Source organism: Vipera berus, assembly GCF_964194415.1.
Source record: "Vipera berus genome assembly, chromosome: 2".
NCBI lineage: Eukaryota > Metazoa > Chordata > Lepidosauria > Squamata > Viperidae > Vipera > Vipera berus.
Genome location: NC_138203.1, coordinates 198,685,419 through 198,712,406, shown reverse-complemented (window position 1 = coordinate 198,712,406; position 26,988 = coordinate 198,685,419). Strand labels below are relative to the sequence as shown.

The following is a 26,988-nucleotide window of genomic DNA, read 5'->3' as shown; positions in this document are numbered from 1 at the left end:
TGCTCCAACACTGGAGGTTTTTAAGAAGAGACTGGACAGCCATTTGCCTGAAATGGTATAAGGTTTCCTGCCTGAGCAGGGGGTTGGACTAGATGACCTCCAAGGTCCCTTCCAACTTTATTATTATTATTATTATTATTATTATTATTATTATTATTAATTATTATTATTAATTATTATTATTATTATTATTATATTATTATTATTATTATTATGTTATTATTATTTATTATTATTATTATTATTATGAGATTATTAGTAGTATAAGCCTGGAGCTATTTCCTCGTTCCTAAGCGGCAAGCTGTCACAGGCAGGAACGAGGAACTTAGAAATGCCACTCATGGAATCTCTGGCAACCATGTTCCTAGACATGATTTCTAAAAGAGCTCAAGCTTGCTCTACCAGGTCCTTTCCTCCTTCTCCTCCTCCTCCTCCGCGTTTGCTGAGGCCACTCTAACTTTGACTATCTCTATGCTCGCAGGTTGCTGACGTCAGACGGGGGGGACGTTTCTTCGGCGGTGGCGGGAAACTAATGTCGGGTTCGCGGCCCGGGCGGTAGACGTAACTTGCTCGCGCTCGAGAGCCCTTGCTCCGTCAGGCACGCCCCCCCCCCGCCCCATGCCATTTGTGAGCCAGGCGTGTCAATCAAGGCGGTAGGTTCTCTCTTGCGCGATTCTATGTTAAATCGTCGAGCGGCCGGAACTGCCTTTCCCCCTCCCTCCCCCCAAATCCGAGTCTCCTCCTCCTCCTCCTCCTCCCTCCGCAGAGCTGCGCCCCTTCCCCGCCCCAAGAAAGGTAGGGTTCCCCCGCGCCCCCCTTCTCGCGCCGTTTCGCTGCGGATCTGGGAAGTTCACCGTCGCAGAAAGCGGGAGTCTCGCGCGCGCGGGATGCTCATCCTCCTTCGGAATTCCGGGACTGGGTTATCCCCTTCCTCGAAGCCCTGGCCTCTGCCCCGTGGCTTCTGAATCCCACTGGGGGATGTGGGGTGGCGGGGTGGCGGGATTCTTGCCCTAAAGCAGGGGTAGGCAACCTCGGCTCTTTTATGACTCATGGACTTCAACTCCCAGAATTCCTGAGTCAGCAGAGCTGACTCAGGAATTCTGGGAGTTGAAGTCCATGAGTCATAAAAGAGCCGAGGTTGCCTACCCCTGCCCTAAAGGAATTGCTGAATCAAGAAGGAGAACCCGCTGTGGCGTTGGGTTTTTGTGCCAGGATGGGCTGCATTGTCTTTTTGCCCTTTCCATCGGCCTATGTTCTCCTCCCCCCCCCCCGGGCCCGAGGCATTGTGTTTTTTAACAGAAACAACGGATGTAGGGAGATCTCAGATCTTCTCAGTGGAATCAATTGCTAGAGAGGTGGCGATGCCTTTCATCAGCCAAATCTTTCTGCAAAAGACTTCTCTTTGAAGTAGCAGCACTGAGGCTTCTAACGCTGCTCCTAATATGTTTAAAAAAATAAATGTACGCATGGAATGCACTGTCTATGTCTCTCGTGTGTGTGTGTGTGTGTGTGTGTAACGGTATGTATGCATGCATATATATGTGTGTATGTGTATATATAAAGGGACGCGAGGCTCAGTGGGTTAGGACGCTGAGCTTGTCGATCAGAAGGTTGGCAGTTTGGTGGGTCGAATCCCGAGTCCTGTGTAACAGAGTGAGCGCCTGTTACTCGTCCCAGCTTCTGCCAACCTAGCAGTTTGAAAGCACGTAAAAATGCAAGTAGAAAAATAGGGACCACTATGGTGGGAAGGTAACAGCGTTCTGTGCGCCTTTGGCGTCTAGTCATGCCGGCCACATGACCACGGAGATGTCCTCGGACAAGCGCTGGCTCTTCGGCTTTGAAACAGAGATGAGAGAGTCAGAAACGACTAGCACGCATGTGCGGGGGAACCTTTACCTTTTCATACAATTTTTAAAAAGAAAGTACAAATTTTGAAAAGAAAGTAAAGTAATATGTAAAAAAAGATGTAAGAAAGAGGAAAGAAAGATTTTTAAAAAGCTTATAAAGAAGTGGTTTTCAATTGTCTTAACAGCAGTTTCGAGTATATCCCAGAATTGTAGGTCACGAAATAAGAAGCATCCAAAGATGCTTCTGTTAAACATATACTCCCTCTATGATTCCATTTTTAACAACATGGGAGTTCACATTTTGGGGTTTAACAAGATTGTGTATTTCTGAATGCCTTCTTATTCCTTTCCACCTCTGAAGATCTTTTCAAAGTAAATTTTAGGGTAGAGGTCAAAAAAAACAAATAAGTATGAAGATTATTCTGTAGCTCTTTGAAAAAGAACCACTTGATCTTAATATGTGGTTTAAGCAAGTTTTTGTGCATCTATATGCTCAAATTTATTTAAAAGTGTATGATGTGGTTTTTGAGAAATAATTGAGAGAATTTTCAAAGAATACAAGGACTGAGAGATTCCAAATATGAGACAGACTATTTTTCAAGTACTGTATTAAGCATGGATGTTGGAAAAGATGGACATGGAGGAAAAGGGAAGAAGTGAAAGAAACTAGAATGAAAGTAGATTGAGTACAGAAAAAGGAAGCAAAAATCCAGTATGAAGAAATCTTGAATCCTAAGTAATCTCAACAGAAGGAATGAAAGTGCGTGTAAGAAAGAGGATGCAGAAGCTGTTTGGAACAGAATTAAAAGAACTGCATAAGCATTTAGATTGAGACAGCTTCAGTTACCAAAGCAACTTTAGGTGAGCAATTATAGTTACAAATGACAGTAACAGCAACAAATATTACCAAGCCATGTCAGGGAGATAGTACTGCAGCTATGTACGTTCTGTAATTTCCTTGGTGTTAATTTTTCCATCCATTTCCAATAACCATCTTTCATTACTGACAGCTTTTTCACAAGCTATTTATTCAAATGATGTTAGCTCCTTTAGATATTGTCTTGTTTTTTTCCTCATTGGTATTATTTGAGCTTACACTATCCTTAATTTTCTTTTTAAGAATTCCCAGCTGGTTACCCCACCTTTACCTTTATGAGTCTATTCTCATGCAACTTCCTTATTATTTTTCTTAGCTTATTCAATTGGCCTTTTGAAAATCCACAGTTTGTGTTTATTTTTAATCAAGCTTTTTATTAAAAACAAATGCTCTTATCTATACCCAAAGTCCTCACAACTTTCTGCCTTTCTTTACATACTATAGTAATATTGAGGTGAGAACTTGAGTGTCATCTAGTTTATGGTTCAATAAAGTCTGGAATAGATGGTGCTAGTCTACCTTTTGAATTGTGGATTAAATCAAATGAAAGTTTTGACAAAATTGTTTATTTGACAAAATGATGTTTTATTCTTTTAGTTCTACATTTAGAAATTTGCTTAGATGCAAATTTAAGCAAATTACATATGGAATATTGTTTCCCTTATCTAGAAGAAAGATTACTGAAACTGTTACTTTTTATTCTATTTAACTATTACTCTGCAGGGTATTTTGAATACAGTTTACTGCTAGAGGAAAGAAGAATATTTTTCAAACATGTCCAAGGTTGATAAAATGAGCATTCTTGGTGTGAGGAGCTTTGGTGTGGAGGATAAAGATAAACAAGTTATCAGTTTCTTTAATCCTCTAACTATTTTGGTGGGTCCAAATGGTGCTGGAAAAACGGTAAGATTCAAGTGGGTTTAATTTTTTTAAATAAACTATACTTTCTTACCACCCATCCCAATGCTCAGAAGTGGCTTAATTCTGAGAATAAATACATTTAAAAATCTTAACTACAAATATCCCAAAAGAATAATAAATAAATAACAAAAATTGGGAATTATGTCTTATGAAGAAGAGTGGTATTCTGTTTTTCATTTACCTTGAAGATTAGCTCCTTACAAATATATTTTTTTAACAATGACATTGAAAGAACAAATTGTATAGAATATATATTTTCTTTTAAAGAGATATATCATCAAAACTTCTGTGTGCTCATTTACAGATTGATTGTTTAATTTGCACAAGTACCAAGATCCTGCCCTTTCTTTTCTCTCCATCCCACTGGTTACTTCTTTTTTCTTTTCTCTTTATTCTTCCTATCCTGTCTTGTCTCTTGACCATATCTTTTTTTCCTCCCTTCATTCTCCTAAATTTGTGGCTGCTTTTTTTAAGGTAACACCAATTAACTTTTTACTTATATTTTAATTGTGCAACAGATAAACTCTCATCACACGCAAAGTGTTTATGAGCAGGTTAACTATAACACTAAATTTTTTAAAAAACATGACTGCACAGCACACATACATTTTTGAAGTAATTTGTACATTCATTCCAATTTATCTACCTGCTCTATATTTAGCGGAAATTTTGAATGTGTCCATGGATTTCTAACTGTTCCAAGGTGTTGATGTATGTTTCTTATTTAGTGTATTTTACATTTAAGAACATGACTGTGGAAAATAGCAAGACACCTCTTTCTATACAGGAGGATGTTTTGAAAGAACTAACTATAAACATTTTGCTATCTCATTTGTTTAACAATATACACAAGAAGTCAGCTTGTGTCAAATGCATAACATCTTGCAATTCTGTACAAATCTGTTGGTGGAAATTCTTGCTAATAGAAGTGATCAGCAAAGCTCTGTATAGTTCTGATAGCATCAGCATCATTATATGAGTAAATCATTTATATCATTTCTTAGACATATGGGAAGGTTGTAGAAAATAATACATGAAGTAGTCTATTTTTTTAATCTGCTCATCTTACGGGAGCATCTGCTGCCGGCATCAACTTCCCTTCGTCTAGTGCGCTCCCACAGAGAGGGCCTCCTTAGGGTGCCGTCGGTCAAAGAGTGTCGACTGGCGGCCCCCAGGGGGAGAGCGTTCTCTGTGGGCGCGCCAGACCTTTGGAACCGTTTACCGGTGGAGCTCCGGACGGCTCCCGACCTTCGCTCCTTCCGACGTGACCTAAAAACATATTTATTTGAACAAGCCGGCCTGGTCTGATGGGTTTAGGGGTATTTTAACGTTTTGTATTAATCTATTGAATTGGGCTATTGTATTTAATATTTCTTTTAATTTTTATATATTGTATTTTATTGTATTGCCCTGTACACCGCCCTGAGTCCTTCGGGAGAAGGGCGGTATAAAAATTAATTATTATTATTATTATTATTATTATTATTATTATTATTATTATTATTATTATTATTATTATTATTATTATTATTATTATTATTAATTATTAATTATTAATTATTATTATTATCTAGACATAGTCATTTAGTGGCTATTAAATATATTTCTGATGCTTGTTTCCATTTCATTAGACCATCATAGAATGCCTCAAATATATTTGCACTGGGGACTTCCCACCTGGCAGCAAAGGAAATTCATTTGTCCATGATCCAAAAGTAAGTAATTTGGTTGCTAGTTTGTTTGTCTAGTAAACCGCAGTATAGATTAAGTTGATGAGGAACTTGTAGTTCCCTATGTTGCGTTGAGCGGTTGATCAGGGTTCTGGCCTCAACTCTTAGAGCCCCGTAACAGGGGTGAGAATTTAGAGGGACCCTCGCAAGGGTGAACACCTTGAATATGGAAGGATCTTGCCCTTTGCCACCGACCCAGTGTGTCGGACGTTCCAACGGTCACACTTGGGAACTGCGATGGTTCAGAGGCAGAGTCCTAGGACAAACTGAGGCACCAATACAAGTTTGCTCAAGGTGAGAGAGCACAGAGTGCCCGGGGTGGATGGTCTGCCCCCGAACAGCTCCACACACCCTCCTTTTATTATGCTGTTTCATTTGGGAGGGGGGAAACACACTCATGGAAGGTCAAAGGAAAAACATAACTCATTGCATACAACTGCTAATGAAGAGAGCAAAGGTCATTACAGGAAACAATAAAGCATAGCTTATCATATTACAAATGCTAACAGAGAATACAAGGGTTGTCATCAGTCAAGAAGGCATATCTTAACTTGAAAGGCATGACTTGAAAGGCATGACTCGAAAGGCATGACTTGAAATATAACTTGAAACATAACTTGAAACATGGACAATTATAAAAGACAAGTTTTGTTATAAATGAAGCAGGGGACAAAGGTTTATCACAGGAATGCAGACTTCATAATTATAATTGGGGAAAGGCAGAGGTTTTATCTTGAAGCAAGGACAATTATAAAAAACAAGTCTTGTTACATACAAGTGTAAAGAGATTTATCACTACAACTCAAGAATGCAAAACTGTATAACTTTTAATATAGAAATCAAAAGGGTCTTTTGGAGTCTGGGATAACTACAACTCCTCCTTTTCTGTTTTTTAAAGCCAATTACTGAGAAGGCCCCTCAATGTCCAAAACTTTCTCTTCTAGGATACTTACGCGGGAAAAAGAGAAATCCTTCGATACCTCCTGTGCCTGCGCCAGTGTTCCTTTCAAAGAGTGTTGGTGTGAGGGTGCATCAGAGGCAAATTCTAAAAGAGGGTGTTTGCATTCACTGTCAACAGTGTGTTTCATCAACAGAATGTCATTGCTAATGCTGCTCAGCCTTCGTTGTAGAAAATCTAAAAGTTTACCCATAACACATGGTCCAATTGCACATGCAAGTAATAATAAAATTAAAGGACCAGCTATGACTGAGAAAAGGGTGGTCAGCCAGGGAGAGAAATTAAACATTTCTTGATACCAAGTATAATGCTGGGAGCGTTCCCCTTCTCTGTCTTTCAATCGTTTGTTTAATTCTGCCATGGAGTCAAGCACAGTCAAAGAAATACTGTTAGTAATACTTCTGATAAAAATAGGCAAAACACAAGGTAAAATAATACATCCTAATACAATCATACTAATAAAAGCTACAATAGCTTGTAAACCAGGTAATTTGGGAAACCAGGAGCTAAGTAATTCCTGAAAGTTGAAACCATTTCAAGTTTGGACAGGAACATGAGCTACAGAGTTCACATAGATGATGATGGTAGACTCGTTAACAACAGGTTGTTCCTTCTAGGTCCATGCGATGGGCAAAAACAGTGTGAAAGGAGTCATTTTTGACTGGAACCAATGTCAAAGGTGTGAGAGGCGGCAAGACTTTTACGTCTGGGGTTAGCTTTCAGATGGAATTGTGTTTTAGTGGCATCAGTCAGTGGTGTTAAAGCTGAAAAAAGTCACAAACCATGCTGTCATCTTTAATGGGTTCTGCAGTTGTGTTTGTGGAGGCATGATACGGGTGAACGTGGCGACCTGGGATCCACAGCACTTTGTCTGGCAGTTGAGCAGCTGTGTAGCCTCTTCCCCAAGTGAGAAGGTCTGCAGGGCCTTTCCAAGTTAGGTCTGGAAGTTGACGATACCAAACCTGTGTCTTAGGGAGATCTGAAGAAGAAGAAGAAGAAGAAAAATGCTGCTTTGCAGCTGTGGTTAAGGGATGGCCAGTGAAGTTTGAAAAGTTCAGAGTGTAGAGGCAAAGGTTAAGAGTCTTTTGCACTGCTGGGAGGTTGGGGTTTCGTTTTCCCCTGTTCTGATTTTTATAACGATCTAAAGCATGTTTCAAGGTTTGGTTAGCCCTTTCCACCAAGGCTTGGCCTTGGCTATTATATGGAATTCCAAATTTGTGTGTGATTTGCCAATGATGACAAAATTGTGCCATGGCTTGACTGCTGTAGGCAGGGCCATTATCTGTTTTGAGTTCTTTTGGACATCCCAGCACTGCAAAGGTCCGAATACAATGATTAATGACATGTTTAGTGGCTTCTCTCCTTTGGGGGGTAGCCATGATGAGCCAAACTGCTTTTGCAAAGCTTTGGAATTTTGATGAAAATATGAATGACTTTCCCAGGGGGTGAGGGGTTGCAAGGAACAGGCTGAAGGTCCGGAGGCAGCCTGATCTGCAAAATTGTTTCCCTCTTGCAAAAAAAAAACCTGGAAAAGGCTGATGACTACGAATGTGAGCAACAAAAACAGGATGTTGGTGTTCAAAAAGCAAATTTTGCAAGGTTAAAAAAAGTTGTAACAAATCTGGTTGAATGGAGGGGGATAAATAAGATCCATAAATCACTTGAATTGTGTGATAAACATAAAAGCTATCCACAATAAGATTCAAAGGTTGAAAGGAAAAAAGTTGACAAGCCAAAATTGAAGCAGCCAGTTCAGCTTTTTGAGCTGACCGCTGGGGTGTTGTTTGCTTGGTTAATCGGGTGGTGGGTGGCAAGAAACCTTGCCATGCCAATCAGCTAAGGAAAATTGCAATTCACTTGAGGTTTGAAAAAATGATTCCCAAATTTGCAAAGACATAGGCACAAAAAGAGTGTCTATCTCCAGCCCAATCAAGGCTTTCGTTCGGTGACAGATTTTAAAAATCAATTGAGCTAATTATGCTTCTCTGGTTAAAATAGAAACTTTGGGCGTGTGGGATAAATGAATCCACTCCAAAATTTTCAATTGGTTAGCACGTTGAACAATAGCAGCAGTAAATAGTCCAGGCGTGTTTAAAATAATAGCAGCAAAAGGAACATCCGACTCCCATCATGCAACATCCACCTCTCACTTTCTTCTACTGCCCATGTTTATTTCTATAGTACATTCTTGTTCCTTCAGCATTCTAAGGCTTGTGTTAAAGCATACAATTCATGCATGCAATTCACAGATCTGTGCAAACCAACTTAAAAACCACTTTTCTGTTTCTCCCTTCTATTATCTATTCATTCACTGCCCTTCTGCCATTCTGGCCTAACTTCTGCAGCTTCTATCAACTTTTGCATGAGCCAACTGTTTCTCTTAGCTATTAATCAATCCTCTACATTTCTCTTCTCCAAAAGTATTGAATATTCCATGATCATATTTGGAGTCAGTGTATATGTTCCTCCTTTCCTGTATTAACAATCTCAGAGCCTGTTGTAAGGCATAAAATCCACAGGCTAGTGCTGATTAAGGGAGGGAAATTCTCCCAGATATCACCTTCTATCAATGTGTCCTGCACACAGACACAAAAACATCAAAAACAAAAAAACAAAAAACAAAAAACAACTCCACAAAAAGATCAGAGTAATTTCTTTTGGGTGATGTTTAACTAAAACTCAAAGAATTCAAAAATTTCTTTTGGGTGATGTTTAACTAAAACTCAAAGAATTCCAAAAACTTCTCCAACAAAGAATCTCTCCTCTTTCGAGTAAAAAAAATTGCAAGCTGAAACTGCAAGAGTGGGCATCAAGTTTCACATCCACCCCCCTTTCTCAGACTGGAATTCTAAGCAGAGAAAAAAAATGGTTAAAAGGACCAGCCACCCCCCCCCTCCTTCTGGCTGTCTCTCCCTTTCTCACTCTTAAAGTAACACAGCAGGGTTGGGGGGGAGTAAAAGAAACTTTACAAAAATCTCACCACCAAAAAAAAATAAAAAATAAAAATAGTTTGCTCTCCTTTACATGCATTTACTCTCACACATCATCCATGGCTTTTACAACAATAAAATCTGTAGTTTACTGTTCCTTTCACACACACTCACATTTACATATCAGCAATTTAACTCATTCACTTCCATTCTGACTGCTTGCATAAACAATTTCACATACAAAAATTCCATTTCATACTTTCTCCAGACAAACCATACATTGTTAAATAAGGCCTTTTTGTTTGGTGTTATCAGAGAGGATTTTGACCCTCTTCCAAGTCTTGGAAATAACACAGAACAACACAGACAGACATATATACACACATACTATTAAAACAACATTTATTTAAAACAGAACAAAACACACATATAAAACAACATTTATTTAAAACAGAACAAAACACACATATCAATTTGGGGTTTTTAGGCCAAAACAATGATCCAAAGAGCTAGCTAGATCTCAGACAGGTCCAGGCAGTTGAAATCAACAGGCGCGCCCCTGGACTTTACTGAGAACAGCTCGCCCCAAGAGGCTCTTTCAAGCCCCACATAAGCCAATTTTAACAGGAGTTCATTTTGGGCATATTCATTGTCTATTTGCCTTGTATTTTCTTCCTGCAATCTATCCACAAAGTCTGAATAAGCCTGATTGGGATCTTGATAAACTTTTGCAAAAGACATTTTAGCTTTTCCGTGAGGATATCTTGTGGAAAGCTGCTAAAGCCCCTTCAAATTAAAAGCCTCCCTTGGGCTTTGAGCCTGTTGGTCATTAGTAATGAATTGTCCCGTGCCAAATAATTGATCCCTATTTACTCCTTGAGGTAATCCAGCAAGAATTTTTCTCTATTTCTTTTTTATTTATATTCAGATTCCCAAACAAGATATTGTGATAGAGTCAAAACCATGTTAGCTTACCTATACTTATTAAAAATCCTTACACATAGTTGATCAATTCATGATGCAAGGGTGGATTGGTTAACCTCCGGCTGCTGGTGGCGGCAAAAAATTAACAAGATAACAAGATGACAAACTGAAAAGGCTTAATGAAAAAGAGAATCAGTGAAAAGTTCAGAGAGGTTAGAAGCATTAAGAGGAAAAGAAATGTCCCGGTGCCATGAGCTGCAAGCATAAAGTGAACAAAAGGTGCCTCTTGAGTGAGGAGAGAGATTTGGAGAAGGAGGAGGAGGGAAGGGGGGAGGGGGGGGGGTTAATGGCAACAAGCTCAGAGGCTTTTTCCTCTTTGTCAGAGGGAGAGACAGGCACAGCAGGGCAAAGAGTAGAAGGAAGATTCTCCGGAGGCAGAGCAGAGGGGGGGACATGCACAGCAATAGGAGGAAGTTTCTCTGATTTTTCATAGGGTGGGGGCGGCACGGATGAAGGCAGAAGATCAGAAGAGTGATCAAGAGGTTTAGAGGTAGAAGATGTCAGATCTAAAGGAGATGGCAAGAGTTTTAATGCTGCCATCACTGCTTGCCATGCAGACAAAATGTCAGCAGGCGCCCTGGGATGATTGTGAAGATATTTACCTAGCTTTTCCCAGGTTATAACAGACAAAGTGCCTGATTCCGGATAAGCCGGACAATTTTTGTTAATATATTGTAAAAGTTTTGTTAAAAGTCTCTTTCCTACAAGATGGACCATGGTGCCATTGTGTTTTTGAACAAAATTAGCCTTCTGCACTATATTAAAAAGTTTGTCCCTATGACCTGACGAAACTTTGAAAAGTGGGGAGCCGGTTACTCACGAGTAAAAGCCTTCTCCGAGGTGCGTGAGAACAGGAGTGCAGGCAGTACACCCCTGGACAGGAGTCGTACTGTGGAGTTGAAGCCGCGATCCAACGGACGAGCCCCCAGTTGTTGCGATGAGCGACCGGTCAGGGTTCTGACCTCAACTCTTAGAGCCCCGTAACAGGGGTGAGAATTTAGAGGGACCCTCGCAAGGGTGAACACCTTGAATATGGAAGGATCTTGCCCTTTGCCACCGACCCAGTGTGCCGGACGTTCCAACGGTCACACTTGGGAACTGCGATGGTTCAGAGGCAGAGTCCTAGGACAAACTGAGGCACCAATACAAGTTTGCTCAAGGTGAGAGAGCACAGAGTGCCCGGGGTGGATGGTCTGCCCCCGAACAGCTCCACACACCCTCCTTTTATTATGCTGTTTCATTTGGGAGGGGGGAAACACACTCATGGAAGGTCAAAGGAAAAACATAACTCATTGCATACAACTGCTAATGAAGAGAGCAAAGGTCATTACAGGAAACAATAAAGCATAGCTTATCATATTACAAATGCTAACAGAGAATACAAGGGTTGTCATCAGTCAAGAAGGCATATCTTAACTTGAAAGGCATGACTTGAAAGGCATGACTTGAAAGGCATGACTTGAAACATAACTTGAAACATAACTTGAAACATGGACAATTATAAAAGACAAGTTTTGTTATAAATGAAGCAGGGGACAAAGGTTTATCACAGGAATGCAGACTTCATAATTATAATTGGGGAAAGGCAGAGGTTTTATCTTGAAGCAAGGACAATTATAAAAAACAAGTCTTGTTACATACAAGTGTAAAGAGATTTATCACTACAACTCAAGAATGCAAAACTGTATAACTTTTAATATAGAAATCAAAAGGGTCTTTTGGAGTCTGGGATAACTACACCCTATTTCAAGAAAAATGACAATTGTTATTTTCTATGTTGTGCCTTGAGTTGCACTGTCCCTATTTGAAGAGCATATTTAAGCATAAATGTAAACAATGGATTAAAATGTTTTTCACCAGAAAAATTGCATTATAAATCCGTTGGAAAAATACAAAATATTACCATAGACACAGAAATGTGAAATCACAGCTGCCAGTTCTTAGTTGGTGTTTGGCATACTATATGTGCAGATCCAGGCAATGTGTCCTTTTGTAATTGACAGATGGAAATTTCATCAGCGCACATACCTTTACAATTCTGTTCTCATGACAACTTCCTTAGGATTTTTAAAAATTCATTAGCCTTCTTTGGGATGTTTTTTTCTATAAGATTTGTTTTCATCCTCAGATTTGCTTGCATGCAGCTGACAATGATTTTCTCATGCAATAAAGTATCGGCTAAGGTTTCTTGTCCTCGTGCTTCTCCTTGTGTGTCTCAAATCTGTTCAAAAAGAGCCCCTCAACTCTGGAGAGGAAATAGAGGAAATTCAGTCCATCGTCAATGTCCAATATCCAGAAAACAACTTTTAAATCTCTGCCTCCACTTTTATTATAAATAAACATGGTTAAAGAGGTGATTTACGGGAAGAAACCATTGGTCTTCCTGGACCTGTAAGCAAGCTGAACCAATTCTTAAATGCATTTTCCACAGGTTGCCAATGAAACAGATGTCAGAGCTCAGATAAGACTTCAATTTCATGATGTTAATGGAGAGCTTGTTGCTGTTCAGCGGTCCATGGTATGTTCTCAGAAAGGAAAGAAGACAGAATTTAAAACTCTTGAAGGAATAATTACAAGAATAAAGTGAGTGAATTATCGTATTTTTTAAATTGGATGTGATCTTGGGATTATATCAGTGCATAAGTGTAATTGTATGTCTCATAATAAAGTATAGATGTACCTTCTATTTTTACATGCCACCAAAAGAATTGTAATCTTGTACCAAGTTGCGATTGGAATCTTTTCTAAATATGTTTATTTTACTTGATGCTTCCTGTTCTTTTCCATTACATTGATTTAACTGAGCAAATAATATAACAATGTATGTTTTTCTTCTCTGATATTGAAAAGAGCTGTAGTGTCCTTATATATGATATATTGGAAAACAATAAACGTAAGAATATAAAAAATCAAATAGTCATGAAATATATGGAATAAAACAAGGGACCGTGAGTTCTAGTCCTGCCTTAGGCACGAAGCCAATGGGATGACTTTAGCTAGTTGTTCTTTGTCAGCCGTAGAAAAAAAGGTAACGCTAAGCCACCGTCAAATATCTTACCAAGAAATCTGCAAGGATTTGTCCAGGCAATCATAGCAGTCAACACTGATTTGAAGTGACCAAAAAAAAACCCACACAAAAAAATAAGAAAATTGTGTGTATAATATTTAGCATTCACTTGCTGTGTTTTTGTGCCTATGTTCATACAGGCATGGGGAGAAAGTCAGTCTGAGCTCCAAGTGCGCGGAAATCGACCGAGAGATGATTGCTGCCCTTGGAGTTTCTAAGTCTGTAATTAATAATGTCATTTTCTGCCATCAAGAAGAATCCAACTGGCCTCTAAGTGAAGGAAAGGCCCTGAAACAGAAATTCGATGAGATCTTTTCAGCGACAAGGTAATCTATACTTGTGCCTTCTTGAGTAAGAAAGATTAAAATGAGTCAAATAACCTTTAATATTGAATTAATAAAAGGTTGTCTATGGAAGTTATAGATACAATTTTAGTTAAAAATCACCCTACATTTTCCTTTCCAAAAGGTATATTAAGGCTTTGGAAACGCTTCGTCAGGTGCGCCTGAAGCAAGGGCAGCGGGTGAAAGAATGTCAGGTGGAGCTGAAGTACTTGAAGCAGAATAAAGAAAAGGCACAGGAGATCCAGAATCAGCTAACTGGCAGGGAAACTCAGTTAGCTGCCTCCAAAGAAAATGTCAGACATATTGAAAACCAACTAGAGCCTCTGAAGGTGATTTACTATCTGTAATACATTGATTAAATGGATGTGTCCTCAGAGCTGGCAACTTGAAACTTTTTATTTCAGCTTGGTCGCTGATTCCAAATTGTCACCCTAATTTAAAGGTGTGCTTAATTAATGAAACATGAAAAAGCATGAAGAGAACATTAAGTTGAATATATTTTTTTAAAAAACACAAAATTGGATATTTGAAAGTTGGGACTAGTCAGCCATTTCTCCAAAATGGTATAGATTTTCCTGCCTCAGATGACCTCCAAGGTCCCTTCCAACTACTACTACTACTACTACTTCCTATTATTATTATTATTATTATTATTATTATTATTATTATTATTATTATTATTATTATTCGTATAGATGGCAGCCTGAGCTCCATGCCCACCTTAAAAATGTGGTGGTTGAAGATGGGAGAGAGCTTTGCTTGCTTCCTTCTTGAGAGCCCAAATGGCTAATTCCTTCACGGGCTTTATTTACAAGGTTGTTTTATCATCCCTCCTAATTGTTATGCAGCTTCTTTACATTAAATATTTATTCCTTTCTCAGAACTCTTTGATGGAAATAGAACAGAATCTTGTAAAAGTGATGAGACTTGATAATGAAAGCAAAGCTCTGGAAAGTCGGAGAAAGCAGATGGAAAGGGATAATCAAGACCTGCAAGAAAAAATGGAGAAGGTTTGCTTGTATTGTTTTATGTTTGCATGAAGTAGAATACATAAACTGCATTTACCAATGAAGAACATTTGTAGCTCAGGGTTGAAATGAGAGGTCCTTGGTGCTCCCTGAGCTTGGTTGTCTTCTTTCAGACATTTCATTACCCAAACTAGGTACCATCATTGGTGCTACTGCATGTGAACGCTATGCTGACCCAATGGTAAAGGTTAGGTTTTTGTTCCCAGCAGCTGTTCTGTTTATGATCAGTCATCCCTCTTGCATATGCTATTACTATTGCAATGTTTTTAGTGAGCAAATCCACAGGTAAGCGGTACAGCAACATTCAGAACTGAGATGAGAGCTAGATTAGGAAAAAGGTTTTCCCAGCCCACCGCGGTATTTGTCAGTCTTCGTGGCAACAATGCGGCCTTGTGGGTTAGGTTTTTAGTTTAGTAAAGGGAGTCATAATCATCTACTTCTTTACATCATATCGTCTTTGGCCTTTGCAAGACTCCCACTCTGAAAAAGATACATTATTTCTAAAAGTTTTTTTCTCTCCTACATTGCAATGTTAGGTTTTCCAAGGAAGCGATGAGCAACTTAGAAGGATGTATCAAAACCATCAGAAAACCGTGAGAGAAAAGGAGAAGCGGTTTGTGGAGTGTCAGCGAGAACTGGAGGCAGTAAACAAAGAATGCCAAAGATTTAATAAAGAAAAATCAGAATTACTAGTTGAACAAGGTACATTTTTGTTAACCTTTTAGTGCATGATAGTAGTGAAATTGATACGAGTATTTTTTATTTTATATATAACTTATAAAGATTTTAGCAGGAGCTGCATTGGTTACTGATCTGCTTCCAGGTGCTATTCAAGATGCTGGCTTTAAAGCCCTACATGGCTTGGCACCAGGTTATTTGAAGGACTGCCTCTCCCCAGTTAAATCTACTTGACCCACCAGGGTGGGAGGGCAGAACATGTTGTGGGTCCTATCTATTAGGGAAATCGGGGGGGGGGGACCAAGAAAAAGGGTCTGAAAAAGAAAAAGTGATCGCTTTCTCTCTCTCTTTGGAATGAATATAATCCCCTCAGACATAAGGTTGGCCCCCAACTTGTTACTTTTCCAGAAGACCCCTAAGTTGGAGGCTGATACATATAAAATTAAATGATTGGTATGATTATACTTTTTGGAGTGGGTGAGAGGTGGCACTATATCAGTTTATGCTTTGGATTTTTTTGTAACCCACACGTAGTCACCATGTGTTGGGTGACTGTATACATTTGTTTAATAAATAAATAAACATTGATTATAGTAGTAAAATTTAATAAAAACTAAACTTAAAAAGCATAGAAGAAAGTAAAAATGCAAGAAAAAGAAGAAAGAAAAATGTATAATAAAAAGTAGTATATAAAGAAGTGACTTCCAACCTTGATCACAACAAGCATAAATTTTGTGATTCTTCACCTCCTGTAAGGTTACAAACATTTATCTCTTCATCCCATCTCTTTATCTGTGAACAAATCCATGAAACATCATCTTTTCAGTCCTGGTATCATCAGAAAGTTCATAAAAGATTGCCAGAAGTAACAATCTACCTTGTTTCAACCTTGATCAAATAAGCCAACTTTATAATCCTTTTTACTTTTAAGTCTTAATCTTTAGTTCATTCAAATATTGTTGTAGGATTTTATTTCTTTCATTTTTTCCCTCCCATCTCATATACTGTAGTTCTTCTTTAACAAGCCTTCTTTGTAAATCCAGTAGGAAAAAAATATTCAAATTACTTTCTTGGTTTGTCATTTTTGTTTGCCTTTAAAATTTGAAAGCCTCAGCCAATTTCTTTTGTAAATCCAGTGGAATGTCCTTTTCTAAGTCATTCTCCTGGTCTGTCAGTTATAAATCCACTTTCAATACCATCTCTTATCTTGTCAAATAATTGGTCAAATCTCTGTCATTTCTTCTGTTACATCTTTTGGATTCAGTCCATCCCAGCCGATTTTGGTTACACTTATCACCCAACCCTCTCCTGATACGGAAAACAATATGTGCAGCCAGAAGACCTTTCCATTTTATTATTCAACTGACTGCTCTGCCTTTGACCAATAGCTGCTCAATCCCTCTGTCTGCCATTCCCCCAAAGGACTCAGAAAGACCCGGGTATAAAGTCACTGTGAGAGGCTTAGACTTTCCATCGGCTACCCCCCTAGAGGTGAGAGACCTATGGGGGTATGCCTTACCCTGGGCGTATATTCCAAGCCGCTTACCGGATCAGGCCTATAACCGTCGTGAGAGGACGTTGGCTGACCTGCTCCGGAGATTTAACCAGCTTGAGTGGCAGTGGAGCTGGTTTGACGGTCTGGATATCTGCCCACTTTCTGACTTTAAATCCTCCTGATCAAACATGGAATCGCCTATTGCTGGACCTTATGAACAATTATGGCTCGCCTTTGCTATACTAGCACAGCCTTATTCACTCTCAGGGGTACCCCCTCTTCCTGGGTGCGACCCGCCTCTTTCTCTACTTCTCTTGATGACGGACCCAATCATTGGGACCCCGAGAGATGGTTGGGCAGGGACAGGGACCTCCAATATAAATCCAATAAGAGATCCCTGGTTTATTTTTTAGCTAAATTTTTTGTGGGGTTAGGGAGAGGGGAGGGATTACAGGTTCGGTTGGATACTGGGGGGTGTCCACCAACCGCTATTCAGGCCAGGCCTGAGATTGATCACGCTGAGATGGAGCTTGGACTAGCTACCCCCGGGGCCCCGAAGCGGGGTGTGGGATTACCTATTCCCACGACGGTAGGGAATGGCAGTAGGTGTACGAACAGAGGGCCGCATCAACATCCGGGAGTGCGTCCCCGCTATCTTCAAGCGGTGATGCGCTCCGACCCTTTGGTTTCGGCCCGTGGTTCCGGGAGCGAAGATAAACAACCACCTGAGCTCAGGCTTGTATATCTTAACGCCAGATCCGTAGTCAATAAAGCTCCTCTCATCCGAGATTTGGTTGAGGGAGAATATGCAGATCTGGCTTGCATTACGGAGACCTGGTTAGGACCAGAGGGTGGTGTCCCTTTGGTGGATTTTTGCCCACCAGGTTTCCGGGTGCTACACAGGCCTCGGGCTCAGGGAAGAGGCGGGGGAGTGGCAGTAGCGGTGAGGGGGAACCTATATCCGCGGGAGGCCACTGTTGTCCAAATAGCCGGGTGTGAGTCTCTCCTCCTAAGATGTGGCCCTAAGGCTCAGTTGGGCTTGCTGCTAGTGTACCTTTCACCTAGTCGCGTAGCGGCAGCTCTTCCCGAGCTTCTTGTCATCCTCTTGGGACTGGTGGTTGAGTTCCCCAAAATTATGATCTTGGGTGACTTCAACCTACCATCCCTGGGGGGATCATCTGAGTTGGCTCGGGAGTTCATGGCTTCCATGACGGCCATGGACCTGACGCAGGTAATCCAGGGCCCGACTCATGTAGGAGGTCACACGCTTGATTTGATTTTCCTATCTGGACAGTGGTTAGATGATCTGGGTGGGGGTTCCCCAATTGTTACGCCCCTGTCATGGACAGATCATCATCTCCTGCGGCTGACCTTCCGCTTTGCCACTCCCCGTCGTGGGGTTACTGAACCAACGAAATGGTACCGCCCCAGACGGCTAATGGACCTTGGGCGGTTCCAAACAGCGCTTGGACCCCCACCTGCCTCCTTTGCTCATAGCTCGGCCGATGCCATGGTGGAAGCCTGGGAAAAGGCAACCACAGAAGCACTCGACCGAGTTGTACCCATGCGGCCCCTGACCCGGTGCAGATCCCAGTGGGCTCCATGGTTTTCTACGGAGCTCCGGGAGATGAAACGTCGGAGACGGGGCCTAGAGAGCTGTTGGAGATCCAGCCGATCCGAATCCGACCGATCGCGACTAAGGTCCTTTACGAGGTCTTATCTCACGGCGTTGAGGAGGGCAAGGTCTAATTACTTTGCTACCCTTATCGCGTCCGCAGATAATCGCCCGACCGCCCTGTTTAGGGTGACCCGCTCCCTCCTTAATCAAGAGGTGAAGGAGGATCCCTTACAGGGTCGTGCCGAGGAATTTAGCCAACATCTGCTGGACAAAATCGCTCGGATCCGGACCGGTCTGGATTCCGACTGGGCAGAATCTGACGATGAGAACATGGACAGTCTTGATGTTATCTGGGAAGAGTTCGATCCTGTGACTCTGGACGAGGTAGACAGGATCATGAGGAAGCTGAGCTCCACTATGTCCTTATTGGACCCGTGCCCCTCCTGGCTGGTTTATGCGGCTCGGGATGGGACACGAGGCTGGATCCATGCAGTGATTACTGCTTCATTGAAAGAGGGCAGTTTCCCCGCAGCCTTGAAAGAAGCGGTGGTGAGACCCCTCCTCAAAAAGCCTTCCCATGTATATATATATGACAAATGCTTGTTAACTATTGGATTACCTTGCTAGGCCCCAAACATGGGACAAATCTTTATCTCCTGTGTCAGCCTATCCTGAAGGCCATCGACAGGCAGTAGTCACACCGGTGACAGCTCATATTTGTGTAAATTTTAAATTGCTAACAAAGAATTAAGGGAAATTAATTATATATATAATATGCTACAGTATATAAATTTCTAGTTATAAACACAGTGTCAGTCTGTTACGAATAACAATCATAGCTAATATATTAAAGCTGTTACGTTGAATTTTAAGGAATGTGCTCATGGTTACATTATGAAAGATCTTTGTGTCTTCTTTCTTGACTGTCCTGTTTCCTTATCAGTTATAAAGCTATATTTTCTTTATTTGGGACCTTCTGCTTGTGTATATACACACACCTTGAACTATGTTGTTGTTTAAGATCTCTCTTGTCCTGTGTCTCTTACTCTTCATCTAGGTACAACAAACCAGTAATTCACTGTAATATGATAGCTTTGAAATTAATTAACTACCGTGTTTCCCCAAAAATAAGACCGGGTCTGATTATTATTTTTTCCTTGCTTCCAAAAGAAGCACCAGGACTTATTTTGGGGGGATGTCTTACCTCTGGCATCGCCAGCATCACCCAGCAGGTCCACTTCTTCTGCGGCCGAAGGAGCAGCTTCATTCTGTAGCTGCATTCCAGCCAGCATTTTGTAGTCAGGCCTTTCCGTAAGACCACCACTTCCGTAAGACCACTTTCCATCGGCTACCCCCCTAGAGGTGAGAGACCTATGGGGGTATGCCTTACCCTGGGCGTATATTCCAAGCCGCTTACCGGATCAGGCCTATAACCGTCGTGAGAGGACGTTGGCTGACCTGCTCCGGAGATTTAACCAGCTTGAGTGGCAGTGGAGCTGGTTTGACGGTCTGGATATCTGCCCACTTTCTGACTTTAAATCCTCCTGATCAAACATGGAATCGCCTATTGCTGGACCTTATGAACAATTATGGCTCGCCTTTGCTATACTAGCACAGCTCGCCTATGGCTCGCCTTTGCTATACTAGCACAGCCTTATTCACTCTCAGGGGTACCCCCTCTTCCTGGGTGCGACCCGCCTCTTTCTCTACTTCTCTTGAGTACTGAGCTATGGATTGAATCCATAGCTTGATCCTCGGCTGCAGAGGTCTTGCAGAATCGAGCGATGGATTGAATCCATCGCTTCGTTCTTGGCTACAGTGGCTTTCTGGAAAGGCCTGTGACTGAGAAATACAGGCCTGGCTGCAGAGGACGCCGCAGAAGAAGTAGGCCGGCGAGGAGAGGCCTGGGTGCGGGGTGTGTGGGGGCAGCTCCATACACCCCACTCCCGTCCTAGCTTGATTTTTTAGGTGTATGCCTCACCCCGAAACTAGGGCTTATTTTTGGAGTAGGGTTTATATTAGGCCCACCCCCCAAAAATCAAGCTAGAGTTTATTTTCGGGGTAGACCTTACTTTCGGGGAAACACGGTACAATTTGGACTTTCCAATTGTTGGTTTTTTCCACCACAGAATTAATTTTACTTGATGATTACACAAGTAGTGTTTTTTTTTCTATTTATATGTAGATAACAGTTTACCGTTTCTTTAATCTGATCAACAGTCCTGTAAAACCTTGAATACATATATGTTTAAACTCTCTGTTTTTTCTGCGAAGGTCGTCTTCAGTTACAAGCAGATCGTTACCAGCAGCATATTAGAACCCGAGATTCGTTAATTCAGTCTTTGGCAGCTCAGTTGGAATTGGAAGGATTTGAAAGAGCACCTTTGAATGAAAGACAAATCAATAGTTTTCAGAGGCTGGTAAAAGAGAGACAGGACAAAGATATAGAAACTGCTAATAATTTAATGGTAAATATTTGAATTTGTACATTTTTAAAGGCTCAGTTGGTCTAAAATAGGAAAATCTCTGTATTCCAAGTTGCAGTGAGATTAGGATGTAAATAAAAACATATTTCTTTAAAGTACACTTAAATAGTAAGTTGTAGGAAAATTCACATCAGTCAGTGATAGTGTATACCGTTTTCTTTTTGGTTATAACTGGAGAAAAGTGAACTAGATAGTAGGAAGTAGGGATGGCATTATATTTGGCAGACGTAAGAAAAAATAACCAGTAAGAACAAAGTCTTGGGTTTTGCTTTTTCTGGTTGTTGTTTTTTTCTTCACTTCAATATATTTCTGTGGTAGCAAAATATCACAGGCACCATTTTTGAATAACTACAGGTAGTCCTCAACTTACAACATTCATTTAGCAAACTTTTCAAGTTACAACGGCATTGAAAAAAGTGACTTATGACCGTTTTTCATACTTATAACCATTGCAGCATCCTCATGATCAAGTGATCAAAATTCAGACTCTTGGCAACTAACTTGTTTTTATGACAGTTTTTTTTATTACATTTATATCCCGCCCTTCTCCGAAGACTCAGGGCGGCTTAGCAGTAGCCTTCATTCTATGTATATGCCTGCTTGTTAGGGCTTTCACACACACCCCCAAACGGCATTATTACAAAGTCAGCTTAATTGCCCCCAACAATCTGGGTCCTCATTTTACCTACCTCGGAAGGATGGAAGGCTGAGTCAACCTTGAGCCTGGTGGGATGCGAACCTGCACTAATTGCAGGCAGCTGGTGTTACTTAAGGAGGCATTAGCCCACTGTTCCACCAAGGAACCAAGTTGCCGTATTAGGGTCATGTGATCATGGAATTGGGTATGTCTAGTCTAATGAAGAGAAGGGCGATGGGGGGACATGATAGCAGTGCTCCAATATCTCAGGGGCTGCCACAAAGAAGAGGGAGTCAAGCTGTTCTCCAAAGCACCTGAAGGCAGGACAAGAAGCAACAGATGGAAACTAGTCAAGGAGAGAAGCAACCTAGAACTAAGGAGAAACTTCCTGACAGTTAGAACAATTAACCTGTGGAACAACCTGCCTCCAGAAGCTGTGAATGCCCCAAAACTGAAGTTTTTAAGAAGAGACTGGACAGCCATTTGTCTGAAATGGTATAGGGTTTCCTGCCTGAGCAGGGGGTTGGACTAGATGACCTCCAAGGGCCCTTCCATCATCATTATAATCATCATTACCAGCACCACCACCTTTTGTAACCTTCTGACAAGCAAAGTCAATGGGGAACCCAGATTCACTTTAACAACCATGTTACTAACTTAACAACTGCAGTGATTCACTTAAATGTGTCAAGAAAGGTCATAAAATGGAGCAAAATTCACAACAAACGTCTCCCTGAGCAATGGAAATTTGGGGCTCAATTGTGGTCGTAATTCGAGGACTACCTGTAAAGAGAAATGTATTATATGCACATTAATTACAAATTTCCCTTTCCTGATATGTTAATCTGCCAGTGCAACAAAGTTAGGTGGTGAGAAACCTGGGGTTAATTTGCGACATGCCATGCTCCAAAAGCAAAGCACTTATTTCAGACAAACGGCATGTATAAGAGGGATTCTATCTCAGTCCTTATTGGTGGCTTTTATTGGCTTTTTAACATAAAACATTGTTTTAAACAGTAAATGTATATACATTAAAGTAGATTAATAAATAAATAGTACCGGTAGGTTAGCTTGGGCCATATATGTATATAAGTTATCACAAATTTAGTTAGGTTCAGTATAGTAAAATATTAACATTAAACAGCATTAATTGTGGGGCATTTCTTAATTTTACTATGTTTGGATTAGGTTTTTTTTTAACTTAGCCCTAAATAATTGTTCATAGAGTCAGTAGTGACAGAATTATTTTCAGAACATGGAAAATGGGAATTATATGAGCATTTGTACATAATGTATAATATTACTTAATTTGATGCCATTTAATTGCAGAGGAACCCACTTGCGTGGGCCTAATTTTGTAATATTGTTTAGATTACAACCTTTGCTTAAATAAACTGTGATTTTATCTTTTAATCAGAAAGAATTTGGCGAGAAGGAAACAATGAAGCAGAAACAAATTGATAAAATAAGGGATAAAAAAACTGGACTTGAAAAAACCATTGTCCTAAAGTCAGATATTCAGAATAAGAAACAAGTTGAAGTAAAGAATCTAAAACAGGAATTACATCAGCTTGAAGGATCCTCAAGTCGACTCCTAGAACTGGATCAAGAACTTACAAAAGCAGTAAGCCTTGGTTAAGAAACTATATATGTGATAAAACTAAAGGATAAACATAGCTCTTCGCATCCATGGTTTGTTCTAAATACTCTCTAAATCCGCATTCTAAAACTAGTTTTCCCTCATTTATTCTTACCAAGTAGGAAGATATTAAACTCACAGCTCCCCCATGCAGCCCAATTCCAAGCAGGCCATACATTGAGGCTCCCTTTGATGTTGATATGTGAAGAAGGTGCCACCAAAATATCTTCTTATTTATCACCTTATTAAATGTCGGATATCAGAACAGAACACAAGAGGCTACTTTGGTATAGTCAAGAGTTTGAGCACATCACCTTTTTTCACCTGCGTGTGTGAAAAAAAATAACAAGTGGTACGTGTACCACTGGTTCATAAGGGCACACTTAATGTAGCCCTTTCTCTGAACTGACCTATTTCTATATTCAGATGCTTTTTCCATAGGAGAGTGCTATTGTGGTAATAATGACTGAGAGATGTTTTATTCATTGGCTACAATCCAGTATATATTGCTAGGATTAGCATTAATTCAGTGAATACAGTTCTAATCTGTTCATTAGAGCAGGGCTTTTCAACCTTTTCACAGATTGTACCATTTTTAGAACATGACAATATTTGAGTACCACCAGTGCTTAGCAAGGTGTCAAAAACTTGATGACTAAAAAAAAAAAGGGGGGGGGGTTGGATTTTACTGATTAGATTCATTTGTTGTTATAGAAATGGCTAGTTTATAATATTATGGAAAAGTAAAAAGTTGAGGTTTAATGTTAATGCTTCCTTCTATTGCAACAGGAAGTATGTTCTTTTTCCCTCCTCCCCCTCATTTTCCCCCCTTTTTCCTCCCCACTATGTCCTACTATTTGCTTTTGTATTTTATTCTATAATCTAATAAAATATTACAAACTGTAGAAAAAAAGAAAAAAAAGTACCAGTTTTAATTTCTTTGGTGGCTGTTCCTTTGCTGAATCACTTTCCCTTTGCACTGACAAGTTGTATGATGAATTTATCCATGTTTATTAATATGCACCACTACCAGCCAGCTCAGGGGTCTTCAAACTTGGCAATTTTAAGACTTGTGGACTTCAACTCCCAGAATTCCTCAGCCATCATGGCTGGATGAGGAATTCTGGGAGTTGAAGTCCACAGGTCTTAAAGTTGCTACATTTGTAGACCCCAGAGGTAGCTGAGCTCTTCCACAGCGTAGTAAGAATGCACACACCCCCAAAAAATCCCTTCCCTGTACCCTTAAAGACACAGGAATCAAGTGCAAAGCAAGAAAATAAAGAAATACAAACTCCGTTTTTTTTCCTCTTTAAGCTGCCTCAGGTGTGTCACGTCACAATGTTGTAATCCTAAACAGAAAGGCTCTGGTAATTGAGAAAAGCTTTAGCTTTTTATTAAGCCAGTTTATCTTCAAAGAAAACTTTCTAAAAGCCACAGACAGACTCAATTAAAGGGGGTAAAACTAATTACATTTCTTTAAAGGGATTAAACCTTTCCAGTTGTCTTTTTTCCCCTTCCCCTACCCAAACCACGTTCTTTTATAGCCTCTCTTCTCCCCCACGCCTTTTTTTTCTGTTCACCTCCAACTCCGAACTGCTTCTGGAAGCACCAATCAGCTGGAGCCAATCAGCTGGAGCCTTGCCGGTTCCTGGTGCTTCTGCCGAGCCCAGACAGTCCTGCAGCTGCCCCTCCCTCTCCCTCAGGCTTGGCTCACTTAGGCTCATTCCCCTCCCTGCTACACTTGGCTAGCAATCATGTACCACCTGCCATGTGGCAAAGTACCACAAGTGGTACGTGTACCACTGGTTCAAAAGCCCTGCATTAGAATATGCATACCTAAATGGAGGAGGGGAAAAAAATCTGCTTTTTTTATTTCTCTTTAGAAACATGAATTAGCTGAAGCTGAGAAAAATTGCAACGTTGAAACCCTAGAAATGGAAATTAAAGAACTGCAAAGAGAAAAGGAAAATTTGGACAGTACTCTTCGGAAACTGGATAAAGAGATGGAACAACTGAACCTGAATACTACAATTATAACCCAAATGGATATGCTGAAAAAAGATAAAGTAGTATATTTTATTGGATACTCGTATATGCTTGAAATATTTAGCACAGATAATGTCTCGTTTGCATGAAAGCAACAGCTAGTTCAAATGTAATGCCTGAGCCATCATTTGGAGTACTCAGATTAACATTATTTCCCACATCTATGAAGTAGCAAACAATGTTTATTTTGTAATGACAAACAAATATTGAAAATCTTTAAAGCTTTCTATATATATTTTGCTATTAAGTCTTAGCTAGTTCAGTATTTACAGACCAAGGAAATGCTTTCTTGCTTTTAAGCGATCGTATTGTTGTTTCTTTTTTTAAGGCTGACAAAGAAGAACAAATCAGAAAAATTAAATTCAGACACAGTGAAGAATTAATCTGCTTATTAGGATTTTTTCCAAGCAAAAATCAGCTTGAAGATTGGCTTCACTCAAAAGTTAAAGAAATTAATCAGACAAGAGACAAACTTGCCAAGCTCAAGTGAGTATTAATTCTATTTGATACTGTACTGAAGTGTGGGGATTAACATTAGTTAGATCTGTCTTTCACTTTTTGATCATTAGTACAGAATACAGTGTTGTGGTCCGGACAGACAGAGACGAATAAAGCAGAACTCCCAAGGCTTGAAAATTCCTTAAAGAACATGTTTATTAGTTACATAGTATTGGTACAATCAAAAGTGAAACCAAGTCTGAATACAGAAGTAACAATTACCTGATTACAAAGTATAATGTCTCACCCACAAGACTATGCAAGCCTCTCAGGGCTTCCCCCATCCTCCTGTGGTAAACCCCCCCCACACACACACACTCTCTGTCTGAGACTCTCTCCACTTCCCACCTAATTATCTATGCATCTGGAGTTATGGAAACAATCCGGTGCCTGCCTGTATCATTGTTGCTAATCTATGTGGTCATGTGACATTACACATTATGACAGCATTGCTTAGCGGCCGAAATTCCAGACCCAATTGTGGTTGTAAGTTGAGGACTACCTATGTTTTTTTTCTTCTCTGTTTTTCTTTTCTTTACTTTACAGTTTTTTGTTTTTCTTTTAGTTTGTATTAGTTTTTTTATTTTTGTAAACCTTTAATAAACTTATTAAAAAAAAAGAAACTTAAGCAGTAATGAGACCAAACTAAATGGCTTGAGTAAGAGCATTCATTATCAGGGGACCATCAGAGAGAATGTATTTAATTAAATTAAACTAGAAATGGCCAGCATATGGGTAACATTAGAAAAATCTTAACAAAAACTCCATAGTCCGTGCTTTGCCACAAAGCCCAACAGAGAGGTGGGGAGGGGGAAAATAGGTAAGTGATCTTTAGTAGATCTGAGAGTTAAAGAAATTGTTTTGGGTGAAAGCAGTTCTTAAGAGCCTGGCATGTGGTTGTTTAAACTTTATAACAGAACTTTGATGAAGGAAATAGACGAGACAGATTCAGGGTAGAGGGAAGTAGAAGAATCAGACTTGGAGATGTGGTTTGGCAGCTGTAGTAGACCTGTAAAATGTGGCAAACCCTATGATTCACTATTTGGGTTACTGAGTGGTTGTGCCCATTGGGTTTATCAAGTAAACTTTTACATGTACATATGTGGTTGAGAGGGTTGTTCTTTGTCCAATAGTTTTAAATGTTTACCTCCTATGCTATTTGACCTGCAAATAGTTTGAATAATTTCTTCTGAGTATTTTCTTTT

The 26,988-nt window shown here is 40.1% G+C and overlaps 1 protein-coding gene across 2 annotated transcripts in view; it reads left to right on the top strand.

Moving 5' to 3' along the window:
• The first annotated feature begins 528 nt into the window (after positions 1–528).
• RAD50 (RAD50 double strand break repair protein) overlaps positions 529–26,988 on the top strand; it is a 55,396-nt gene continuing 28,936 nt past the window's right edge. The window contains exons 1-12 of one of the 2 annotated variants that reach the window (XM_081316747.1): positions 529–653; positions 3,448–3,627; positions 5,277–5,360; positions 12,679–12,830; positions 13,455–13,640; positions 13,783–13,987; positions 14,540–14,668; positions 15,223–15,388; positions 20,752–20,945; positions 23,018–23,224; positions 25,123–25,305; positions 25,614–25,771. In XM_081316747.1, the coding sequence (XP_081172873.1) occupies positions 3,499–3,627; positions 5,277–5,360; positions 12,679–12,830; positions 13,455–13,640; positions 13,783–13,987; positions 14,540–14,668; positions 15,223–15,388; positions 20,752–20,945; positions 23,018–23,224; positions 25,123–25,305; positions 25,614–25,771 (1,793 nt within the window). In that variant the 5' untranslated portion in view covers positions 529–653; positions 3,448–3,498. Of the gene's footprint in view, positions 654–2,453; positions 2,709–3,447; positions 3,628–5,276; positions 5,361–12,678; positions 12,831–13,454; positions 13,641–13,782; positions 13,988–14,539; positions 14,669–15,222; positions 15,389–20,751; positions 20,946–23,017; positions 23,225–25,122; positions 25,306–25,613; positions 25,772–26,988 lie in introns of those variants that run through there. The other variant, XM_081316748.1, reaches the window with a different exon arrangement.